Genomic DNA, 12,664 nt, shown 5'->3' on the forward strand with positions numbered 1-12,664 from the left:
TAGTTTCACATTTCTTTAGTCATTACTTTTGTATAAATAGGGGTTTACCCCATTGGAATAAATAATTGAGAAATTCTCATTCAATTTTTTTTTCTCTCTTCTTCTTCTTTTTTTCTTCTTATTTATTTTATATTATTTTATAATAGTTCTAACCCTTTTTTTTCCTATTATTATTGATTTTTTTTTTTGTAACACCTATTATTATTGATTTTGTGTTACTATCGATCCATTATGATCATTGTATAAAAATTGAGTTATATTTGACATATAAAGTAATTTTATGAAATTTTTGAATACCTTTTATTATTGTACTTCAATGCATAATTATAAATCTTAATAAAAATTTAATATTTTATTTAATATTTCTTTAATAATTTATTGAAAATATAAAATAATAATAATTTTCTTATTATCAGTTAGAAAAAACAATTCATATACTTCCACAAATACAAAATGATAACGCAAACTAAAACTTGCTCAATTCCTTTCAAACCCAGAAGAAAATACCACACCAATTTGTATTTTGTATGATTTTAATTATCTCTTACATAAATATATTTATATATATATATATATATATATATATATATATATTATGACATTGGAGAAGAAGACTAAGCATAAGAGTGTATTAGAACAGAGCATTAAAAGAAAAGTTTTCTGCTATTGAATTTTAACTGATTTGATTAAAATGTTACATGCCTTTATATAGGCTAAAGAGGAGAATGGACACCTTAACTACTTTAACTAACTTAACCGTAATTAACTAACTAAGGTAACTCTACTAGACCCTCTTAAGGTGGAGTGAAGATTTTTTATTCTCATCTTGGTTACAATGTTATTAAACTGAGAAGGAAAGAGTGATTTTGTGAGTATATCAACTAAGTTGTTTTGTGAGGAGACATGGTTCATCTTGAGGCTACAATTGTTGATTTTTTCTCGAACTATATGGCAATAAATTTTGACATGTTTGGTGCGCTCTTGTCGTTGGTTCATTTCAGGCGTCTAATCATCAGTTTCAGATACTTCTCCATCCCTCAAATGGCTCGGTTGAGCGTGCTTTGGAGGAGGTGGATTAACATCGTCCATGACAACATCCTGGCCAGAAGGAAGAGGTTTCTCGACAGCAGTTTTCCTTGTAGCCACCGTTGTTGTAGATGTTAGGTAGCTTGGATTTTTTCTACAACTCTCAATGAAAGTAGCAAAATAGTTACCGAGATTCTCGAAAATGAGATTAAGTAAGAGCTTAAGAAATTAAATGAGCGGTTAAATAAAGGAGATAGAGATTTTTACGTGATTCGGACATTAAAAATCCTTAGTCCACGAGTCAGTATATTGGCCTTTAGAGGCTTTGAATGTATTATAAGTGAGGTTTTACAGCTAAGAACCCTAGTTCTTGCTATAGTATTTTCCTTTCTAGGTTTTTCTTAGTGAAGAAGAAATCTTAGAGAGGTTTTTCTCAGAAGTGTCCTTTCCTTTTTTTATTCTTACATGAAGGACTAAAGGGGTTTATATAGGCTTAGATTCAGGTTCGGGCATACCCGTGACTAGCTAGGGTTTCAGTATTAAAATAGGGCTATTATTGGGGTAATACATAATACACGACCTTAAGGCCCATGACAAGATGCTATCTTTTGGGCAGAGGCGTCCGTACAATGGAAAACCCATGTGATTTGGACAGGTTTCACGCATGGGTTCAACTACAGTAGACAAGAACGTCAAAGGGATGTCGTTGGACAAAAATGAGCATTTTTCTCCTTGCAGTACACGCACCACCATGTCTTGGCAGAGGGGACAACATCTGACTTGGCAGGCCCAGCTGTCAGATAGTAGCCACGTCATCATATGAAGGCTTTTGGGTGCACCTTTTGGGCTTCTCCTTTCGAATACGCCTCCTTAACCCTCTAGAGGGTGTTGTTCACTCCATCTCCTAGAAGGTTGAAAGGGCCTCCGAGATCAGGAGGATCTCATTTCTGGAGGCGAGGCTTCTGGAAGTATGAAGGGCTGGGGCCTACCTCTGGTTTGGACTGGGCCTTTGCATGCTGGAAGGCTTAAGTCGCTCATGATGTGGATCGGTTACACCCTTAACACGCTGCGTGTCACTCATCTGAAAACTTGGATAACAAAGGTGAATCCATGTTGGATGTATCCATGCCCTAATTTTGTCATCTTTCTCTGTTTGCTCTCCTTCATTCTTTTGCATCATTATCTTTTGAGAAAACGCATGTGATTTGACTCTTCCATTATTTGTAATTTTCTTTCTTGAGCCTCAATAGATTGCTTATTAAATTCAGACATCAAATCACATAAACGAGCACTTGCCATTTCAAATGCCTTGTTCTTCTTTCGTGATTCCTATCCTTCGAAGATTTTTTTCCCAAGAGATCTTTTGATACTTGGGTCATTGATATCATTTCTATATTGTCGCTGGTAGGAGTCTTGAGAATTAGGAGTATCTGGAGTTTGAGAATTCATTACAGTGGATAAATTATTATTTTTTGTATCATTCTTTTGCCTTTGTACAACTAAAGCATGCCATTTTACTCATTTCAACACTTTTCAAATCAAATGTAAATTTTTTCTTCTCCATCTCAATGTATAGCAATTTTGCTTGAAGAACCTAACATCAAACTACATATTAGAACTAGAAGACAATATACATATACACTATATCAACAGTTATTCCAAATTGATGTCTATTCTCCATTTGTGTAAGATATCCACAAAATTTATTGCAATACAAATTTTGTATCATATTATATTGTGATAAATTTGTATTATAATTTGTATCATATTATATTGACACAAGATTAAAGTAGATTTTTTTTATAAAGTAGACTACATTTTATATTTGCATTTCCAATAGAGATGGACTTACTCAGCAAATGAATTGGCTTGTCATCTATTTTGATAGAGAATGAAACACTAAAATACCATTGCCGATTAAGTTTGGAGAAGAGAAATAATCATTGAGGAACCCAAAGCCCAAAAAAGGGAAAAAAGCACTGCATTCATATGTATATATAAGCGTTGTTATGACTTAAATGAAGCAACAGCTACTTGTCCGGAAGCACCTCTTATAATTGTCAACTTCCTTAAAATTTGCAAATCTAGACCAAAACTACCAATAGTCAAAATATAGCCCATTTTCTGTGTCCTATGAAATATGAAAATTACATCTTGGTAGTGAGGCTTTAATCTCTAAAAACTCAACTAAGCCTTTTTATTATTATTGAAATTGACCCCACTGTGGACTGTAATAATAGCCAAAACCAAAGATTATTGATTTGAGAATAAAAGTTTTCAAAGCTTGATGCAAAGAACACCACATCACAAAACAAACTATGTTGAAATTGACAAGAAACCATGTTGTAAAAGCACAAGATAAAACCAGAAAAGAACCAAGTGAACTTTCAAATGTAACATTTCTATATATTAAAATTTGTCATCTGAACTTTAGATCATGTCTTATTATAAGTTTAGAAATTACCATCGAGGATAGCAGAGCAAATCAAGCTCAATAAGCAACACATTCTAATGCAAACAACTAAGAGCCCATTCTTCTTCTTGTAAATCTTCAACTACAGGAGTCACAATCACAGTATCAAATACAAAACATAAACATTGAGCCACAGTTTTCCAGCATAGAGTTTATTCTTCCCAAGGCTTCATGGCCAAGTTTTTCATAAGAAATAGTGCATATTATCACTGTTCTTCGTGGTCTTATTCCCAATGAGTGGATCAATAATAGTTTTCCATCCATTAAAATCTAATGGGGAGCCAGCATCAGGTAATTGAAATCCATTGATAAAGAAAGTAGGTGTTCCATACACCCCTCTTGCGGCACTATACTGCAAGACCAAAATTATTCAATGTTTAATATTAGCCATAACAAAATCAAATTTATCTTTGGTTGATTAGTTCCTCCAAATTAAACTTTAGTAACCTTAACTGCAGTACCTTGAAGGAAACCCTTGTTTTAAGGTCTGTTTTCCTATCATTGAATCCAGATTCAAGAGTACCAAGATAGGAGCTTCCAACTACTTGTGTTGCAGATTTAACAATCTCATTCACAACCTCTGTTCTTGTCAAGTTGCGAGTTTGAGCATTATAAAATTTTTCCTGTTCAACAGTAGTATGTATAGAACATATGAAAGTGTTTTATTTTCATGTGATGATGATGGTAATAAAGAATCAAGTTGATTTTCAATAAGCTAAAACGAATTGAAACCAAAACTAGCTTCACTGCCTAGAATATATTTTCAAAACATGGGCCTAAATTATGTAAAGAGGATCAGAACTACACAAACCTGGTACTTGAAGAACCACTCCAACAACTTGAATGTATAATGATGATTACTTATACCATTAACTATGTGTAAAGCACGTGAAGCCACAAAAGCATTATCATGGTAACTGCAATTTCAACAAACAAAGAAATTAATTAATTTTCAATAAAACAAAGGGATTTCATCATAAACCATAACAAACAAACAAACAATAAAATGGGTAAAGCATAAATAAAAGACTAATAATAAAAATTAGAATTAAGGTTCATAAAAACCCCAGATAGAGAAGCCCAAATTAGAAGGAAAGAGATAAAATTTACTGACGGCAAAGGCAATAGGTGTACGAGAAGCCAAACACGGTCTCCATAGAGGGCTAGAACTTGTTTGAGGGGTGGCCAAGCATCTCTGCTATCGGGGCAAACAGGGTCGAGAAACGCTTCAATTTGAATCGCATCCCAATCGACTCGGTGTTTTCCATAGACAAACCCATCAAATTTTGGAGGCGGTAAGGGTTGAGCATATACAATCGAAACGGATAACAAAAAGAAGAGGAAAGTTGACTGTAATAGGGAAGTGACCAAGTTTGGTCGCTTCATCTTTTCTTATGTCGTACTTAGACCAAGAATAATATGGGATATATCTAAATAGTAGTGGAGAATGAGAACGTATTATTATCTATATCTATTCTTAATTATAACCATTATTAGTAATTAAAGTCTCAATCTCAAAATCCAACCCTTATTTATAATAATTGATTTGTATATGGCCATTATGAACATAGACACAAATAAGAAATGAAAAAATGGACATGTACTGTAATTAAAGGAAAATACAAGATTGATGTTCACTCAACTCTACATCTCTCCCAAATCCATATTCACCATATACGTCACTTTTATGTATACAGACGTCATTTTCCTAATTATTCATTTTTACCTCAATTTAAATAAAAAAACAACCTAATAAAAGCATCTATAATGGGTCAACATAAATAAGTAAGCATTAGAATTTTGAAATAAAGATTTTGATCATAATTCATGCTCTATAAAAATTGTTGGGATTAAACTCATTTAACCTATCAAATTAATAGGTAAGCTACTGTTAGTTATAATAGTTGGCTATAATACCAACTTAAATGAGACCTACTAACAACTATAAATAGGTGTTCTTCTATTCTCATTCTAAGTTTTAATGTTGAATCTCTAAGCTCATACTTCATATTCAGAATTAAATTGAGAGAGAGAGCCCAAGATCATAGTGAGTGTCAGTGTGTATATGGAGGGATATAATGGGAGTATCACTCTTGAATAATTTTTTTCAATGTGAGACATTTCTTTATAATTATTCACTGTGTTGAGTTGCAATCTTGAGCTCATTTAATTGTGTACTACTCACAATTCAAGCGATAAAGATCCATGATTCATTCATTCTCGAGCAAAGTATTTCTTGTCTAATTTCATCTAAGTTCTAACTTTAATTTTGTAATTGATTTAGTTTTGTTTGTGCATTTTTGAATATTGTTACTGCTGTAATAACCTATTTTGAGGATGTACATTCACCACAAAAATAGTCTCAATAGAATTATGCATATATGAGTGTATTAGGTCTCGAAAATACTGGGTTCGTTTGGTACGTTGTATTAAGTCGTATTATATTGTATTGTGTTATATTGAATTAGATTATAATCATATTTTTATATAATACTATGTTAAAACTTTAATTTATATTAAAATATTATATATTTAGCTGCCCATAAAAGTCAATACCACATATAGTTTTACATAAAAATATTACATAAAATACAATTTAATATAATACTATACAATACAATATGTCTATATGACACCCCGATTGAAGAAATAGAGAAACCTTACGGTTTGGAGATGAAAGCACCAACAAGGAGGCAGAGTATTCTGACTGCTTCTCCATGGCTGCGAACACAAAAACCATACGGCACCACACCAACTGATGTTTCCCAATGCGATCCACAATCAGCTCCATCCGCCTTCAATGCTGCTACACCAGTCACTGCTGGTCTGGGGGGATCCTACACACAACAAAATTTGCAACAAATGAGGGTTGTTTTACAGCCGAATACATCCCTTGATTTTAGGAGAGTTGCTACTCGCATGGAATCTTCTATTAATGACCCTACTATAATTTTGCATGACAATGAGGCCACCTTTATGTCAGATATGCAAATAGAATTAGTTGACCTAAAAAGAAAGAGAATTGAAAATAATTCTCAATCAGTCATAAATATTCGTAATTCTAAGGAAGTGAATCTTGAAGATGAGCCCAATGATTTTCTTAACCAAGATGTTGTTGGCCTCCAAAAAAAGGCAGCTCGGTGGGTCCTGGTTCCCAGGCTCACCAATTGATATGAGTACCATTAGTTGGAATTACCGTGGGCTTGGGAACCCACGGGCCATTCAATTCCTACAAGATATTTGTGTTGAAAAGAAGCCCAGTTTTTTATTTCTTTGTGAAACTTTGTGTAAAAAGGAAGTGGTGGACCGAGTGAAGAGTAAGTTGGGCTTTTAAAGTTCTGTTACTGTTGAAGCCCAAGGAAGAAAAGGTGACCTAGCTTTCTTTTGGAAATTTTATGATGAAGCCCAATTATTGAGCTTCTCCAATAACCACATTAATTTGGAAATCTCCCTTCCAGGCAAAACTTCATGGTGTATGACCGGTTTCTATGGTGAACCACAACGCTCTCTTCGACATACAACATGGAATTTGCTCCGTTCAATTGCTAATGAATCGACTCTTCCCTGGTGCATTCTTGGAGACTTCAATAATATCACAACTCAGGAAGATATGAAGGGAGGCCGACCCTACCCCGACTCTTTGCTCAACGGTTTCAATCTTGCACTCCATGACTGCCAGCTTGGCGAACTTGACTTGAGGCCTGGCTTTTATCAACACCATTGGGATGTTGTCGGCCTTGACATTTTGCAGCTTGTTACAAATTTCTTTGAATCCGAAGACTTGCCTCTTGATATCAATGACACCAATCTTGTGTTGATTATGAAGAAGAAAAACTTTTCCACAATGGGTGATCTGCGTCCTATTGCTCTATGTAATGTATCTTATAAGATTGTGGCTAAAGTCCTTACGAACAGAATGAGAAGCATGATTGTTCAGATTATTTCTCCAACTCAAAGTGCTTTTATTCCTGGTAGGCTCATCTCTGATAACATTATGGTGGCGTTTGAAATCATGCATTACCTCATGCAAAAAAGAAGATGTAAAAAAGGCTATATGGCCTTGAAGCTTGATATGAGTAAGGCTTATGACAGAGTTGAATGAGGTTATTTGAAAGTTGTTATGTGTCGTATGGGTTTTGCCAGAAAATGGATTAATCTTATTCTGAAATGTGTCACTTCAGTTAGATACTCTGTTATCCACAGTGGCCATATCATGGGTCCTATTACTCCTTCTCGAGGCATTCGCCAGGGCGACCCATTGTCAACATATCTGTTTTATCATTTGTGCTGAGGGGTTTTCAGGTCTTATCAAGAAGTATGAAGCAGACAGGATCATCCATGGGTGTCGTGTGGCTAACGGGGCCCCCTCTATAACTCATATGTTTTTTACTGACGACAGTTATTTGTTTTGCCAAGCAACTCCAAGTGCTGCTGATAGTATGAATAGACTCCTTCACTCCTTTGAGCTTGCTTCTGGTCAGCGAGTCAATGCAACCAAGTCTTCGATATTCTTCAGTCCTAACTCTGATGGCGTGGTTAAAAATCAAATTTGCTCAACTCTTGGAACGCCTGAAGCTACTGAAGGCTCCTTCTACTTGGGACTGCCGAATATAATTGGTAGAAAGAAGACTATTATTCTTGGCTTTCTTAAGAATAAGATCATCAATCGCATAAATAGTTGGGATGGTAAGTTTCTTTCTCGTGTTGGCAAAAAGATTCTATTAAAGACTGTCATTCAATCTCTTCCAACTTATGCCATGAGTGTGTTTCTGATTCCTCTGAAAATCTGCAATGACATTGAGAAGCTTATGGCAAGCTTATGGTGGAAAACAAAAAGTACTAGTGGCCAAGGTATTATATGGATGTCTTAGGATCGGTTGGTTGTTCATAAAGATTTGGGAGGCATGGGTTTTCGTCATCTTCATGACTTTAATCTTGCAATGCTAGCTAAGGAAGGGTGGTGGTTGTTATGTTCAGATTCTTCTCCTGTTAGTCAAGTCTTTAAAGCTAAGTATTACCCCCGTTCAGATTTCCTTAATGCTGAACTCGGGAGTAATCCTAGCTTTGTTTGACATAACATTTGGAACCCCTAACACTTGATTCGCTCTGGTGCCAGGCGAATCATTGGCACAGGTACAGCTACAAGCATTCTTGCTCATCCTTGGCTTCCTGATGATGACAATCCTTTTGTATCCACCACTACTTCCGGCCTCACCCATCATATGGTCAACTCACTTTTCCATGTTCAAGATAAAAGTTGGGATGACTCTCTTGTACGAGACATGTTTAACGCCAAGGATGCAAATCTGATTTTGGGAATTCCTCTCAGCTTCTCTGCTACTGATGATCATTGGGCTTGGATTGGTGAAAAAATAGGCCATTATTTGTCAAATCAGCCTACAAATTGCTACAAAATCAGAAGAATAACCGACATGGGGAAAACAACTCTGGGTTTTGGTGTAAACTTTGGCATCTCAAGATACCACCTAAAGTGAAGAACTTCATGTGGCGTGCAGTTTCTGATGTGCTCCCAACCTGTTTTCAACTAGTTTCTAGGGGTGTAAGTGTTTCTTCCATGTGCCCTGTTTGCCATCATATTGCTGAATCTGCTTCGCATATCTTACTTAGCTGTCCCTTTGCAATAAGATGTTGGCAAAAGGCTGATTTGGTCCTCTAGGCTAACTTTGTTGGAACCATAGGACACTTTCTCCACCATGTCTTCAATGGTTTTGATGAAGACATCTCTTGTCGTGTTATGATGCTGTGTTGGTCACTTTGGAAGGCAAGAAATACTTTAGTTTGGGATAAAAAAGCTTCTTTCCCTTCTCAGGTTGTCACTTCTGCTTGGACTACTCTTGATCACTGGTTAAAAGCACAAGATAAAACAAGTTTGTTATCATCTTCTATGTTAGGTGATGGTAACAACTTTGAGCATTGGACTAAACCTACTTATAATAAGATTAAGATCAATGTTGATGGGGGCCACTTTTGAGAATGACAATGCATATTGGTTTGGTATTGTAGCTTGCGATTCGGAAGGCAGGATCATTGATTTTGTGGCTAAGTACTCTCATGGGTCCTTCTCGGCCGAGGTTGTTGAGGCTTTAGGAGTTAAGGAAGCACTTAGTTGGCTCAAAGACAAAAGTTGAAATACGGTAAAGGTGAAAACTGATAGCCTACTCACTGTCCAAGCAGTCTTCTGTCTTTGGTTTGATTACTCATGATTGTAAAACTCTTTTATCCTCTCTATCTAATGTTAGTCTTCGTTTTGTTAAACGATCAACAAACAAAGTTGCCCACTTCGTGGCTACGCGCTCTTGTTTTTACTCTGATTATGCCAACTTGTAATTTGAATGCTTTATTTCAATGAAGTTGATATTTCATGTTTTAAAAAAAATACAATACAATATGTAATATGGCATACCAAACGAACACTTAATACATTTAGTCAATTACACTTTGTTTTGCTTTTTTTTTTCTACTCAAAAATTTTAAAGAGCACTAGTGCTAATTTCGGAAACTTTCTATGATCTCTCATAAGCCACATTATACACGTGCCCTACAATTTTTTTGGCAACATTAAAAGACCCCGCCCACTAGAGATGACCTAAGAATTACTATACTAATTTACATTAATTACCTTACTTCACTACTACACATTTAGGAAAATATTAACATTTTTGTTTTGCTTTGTTTATGAATAATTATGGTAACTATTTTAGGTTAGATTTCTATTTTAGAAAAATTATTTTTGGTTTTTTTTTTATAATAATAATACTTTACTTCATTCATAAATATTAGAGTTCCCAAAAAATTCTACCCTGTTACATTAGAAAATGAATTCAGGGATCATTTTAATTTGCTAGACTTGCAACAGTCACTAAGCCACTAAGGCTAGTTTAATGGTGAGAGAGAAATGGGAAAAGAGAGAGATCATGGGTTCGAACACAGGACCTTTAAACTACTAAGCTATTAATTAATTATAAAATAACATTAGACTACACTAAAAAAAAAAGACTTACAGCAGTCATTCTTCTTTCAGGCTCTTTAGGGTATGTAAAGAATGTCAGTCTTATTACAGTTCAAATAATCACTTAACTTGGAATTGCACTCATCATCTCTATCCTCTTTTCCATCCTCTTCATCCAATTCTTCATTAGATTTGTCAATGAAATAATATGTGATAGAACCTACCACAAAACCTTTATAACATTGGTAACCTTGCCATGACTTTCATTAACGTTAAGTAAATTCCTTTATAAGTCCAGTTATTTACAAAATAGCAAATTACAAATATGCCCTTGGGCTAAGGTTCAATATAGACCAAGACTCTAACAGAAAATCAATTACAACAAACCCAAAAAACAAATTACAACAGAAAAGGCCTAACATATCAAAGCTTCGGATAAAGATCAGACCTAACTACTTCTACATCTATATAAACCCTTCTACAAGTGGAGATTTTACCTGAAGTCTCATTATTTTCTTCAAGCAGTACTGTTGTAGAGAGAGAGAGTAGAGAGAGAAGCAGCTCATCGAGCTTAGTTGTAATTGGATCAAAAAGAAAGAGAAAGAAAGAGAGTTAGTAGAGAGGAAAGAAAAAAAACACAGATAAAATCAAATAGATTATAAACCAAAGATCGTGGTTTAAAATCTAAAGGCAAAGTTGTAATTACCTATTGTTCGTAGTGAAAAGCAAGCACTTTGAGGTAGCTTGACAAAGACGTAGCCCACTGATTTGGGGTGAAATCTGAGATCATATCGTGGTGTTCAGAATCTCTCTAATCTCTATTTGTTTCTCTTAATCTCTATCTACAATCTCTCCTTTATGTGTGTTGGTGTTCTTGATTCTGTGTGGTTTGATTTCTGTGTGTGTGTGTTTTTTTTTTTTTGATATGAGAGATCGAGTTTGATCTCTTGATTTGTGGAACCCTAGGGTTTTCTTACTTTGAGAGAGAGAGAGAGAGAGAGAGAGAGAGAGAGAGAGAGAGAGAGAGAGAGAGAGAGAGAGAGAGACGAAGTCTCGAGATTGTTTCTCAATTCTTCTGACTGAGTAATCATTCTCTTGCTAGGGTTAGCCTCATGTGAGGCCTGGCTTGTTGGACTGGATTTAGGAATGTCAATGGGGCGGGTCGGATATGATCCGACTCTGATCCGACCTGATCCAAATCATATACGGATCTGCCCTACCCCGCCCCGTTGGATCAGATACTCGGATCGGATCTGATCCGACCCACCTTATACGGATCGGATCTGATCCGACCCAATTTTTTTTTTTTTGAAAAAAAAATATATATTTTATATCTAAATTTATATTTTCTTTTCCAAAATTTATTTGTTTAAGAACTAATAATGCATCATTTTTTTTCTTATATATTTTTATTTTATTTGTCAAAATTAATAAAAAAAAAATATATCAAATTCTTATCACATAAAAATGTAATTTTACTATTGAAAAATTAATTTACCAAATTTTAGAAATTCCACTAATATAATATCAATAATAATGTAGTATGATGATTACATGAAATAAATCCCCTCTAAAAAAATACATGAAATTAACTATAAACTTTTTATATGCTGTTCTTCTAGTCTTCAAGATTTACTGTGTAGGGCTCTTACAAAAAAAATAAATATGTTCATAATAAAAGTAAGATTTTTTATACTGAGTCACAACAAATTGTAATTTTTGTAACTAATAATTTTAGTGATGGACCTATTTTGGTCACAACATAAGAATGATGATTTATAATTAGTTACAACTTTTTTACTTTTAGTCACAAATTTTGTTGTGATTAAAAATAAGATTTTTTGTAGTGATATTTTTTTTTATCAATTTATAAAATTAAAAAAAAAACAAAAATGGTTATAGAACACATATTTTTTAAAAACAAAAAATTACTTTTATTTTTATGATTAAAAAATTAAAAAAAAATTAAAAAAAATAAAAATATTAGCAAATGCCCCTTAAATAATTAAATATTTAAGAGTCAAATAACAGTATTAATTACTCATTATTATAATATTTAATTAATTAGTATTTTTATTTGATAAACAAAAATTAACTATTATTCATATTAATTAATAATATGTTTATATTAAATGTAAATTATTGTTGCATACATATATAAAAGTGATATAATATAAAAGTGTAAATTATTGTAC

General features: G+C 34.0%; 2 protein-coding genes across 2 annotated transcripts; one reads left to right on the forward strand and one right to left on the reverse strand.

Moving 5' to 3' along the window:
* Nucleotides 1-3,406: 3,406 nt before the first annotated feature.
* Nucleotides 3,407-5,138, reverse strand: LOC115723102 (uncharacterized). The gene is made up of 4 exons (XM_030652527.2): nt 4,614-5,138; nt 4,311-4,416; nt 3,961-4,122; nt 3,407-3,851 (listed from the first exon to the last, which is right to left on the reverse strand). The coding sequence occupies exons 1-4, from the start codon at nt 4,883-4,885 to the stop codon at nt 3,684-3,686; spliced, it is 708 nt and encodes a 235-aa protein (XP_030508387.1). The 5' UTR covers nt 4,886-5,138; the 3' UTR covers nt 3,407-3,683.
* Nucleotides 5,139-7,628: 2,490 nt separating this feature from the next.
* Nucleotides 7,629-9,648, forward strand: LOC115725405 (uncharacterized). Its single transcript, XM_030654923.1, has 6 exons — nt 7,629-7,716; nt 7,802-8,350; nt 8,447-8,510; nt 8,616-8,958; nt 9,282-9,417; nt 9,524-9,648. The coding sequence occupies exons 1-6, from the start codon at nt 7,629-7,631 to the stop codon at nt 9,646-9,648; spliced, it is 1,305 nt and encodes a 434-aa protein (XP_030510783.1).
* Nucleotides 9,649-12,664: the final 3,016 nt, after the last annotated feature.

The sequence above is a fragment of the Cannabis sativa genome, chromosome X (assembly GCF_029168945.1).
Source record: "Cannabis sativa cultivar Pink pepper isolate KNU-18-1 chromosome X, ASM2916894v1, whole genome shotgun sequence".
Taxonomy (NCBI): Eukaryota; Viridiplantae; Streptophyta; class Magnoliopsida; order Rosales; family Cannabaceae; genus Cannabis; species Cannabis sativa.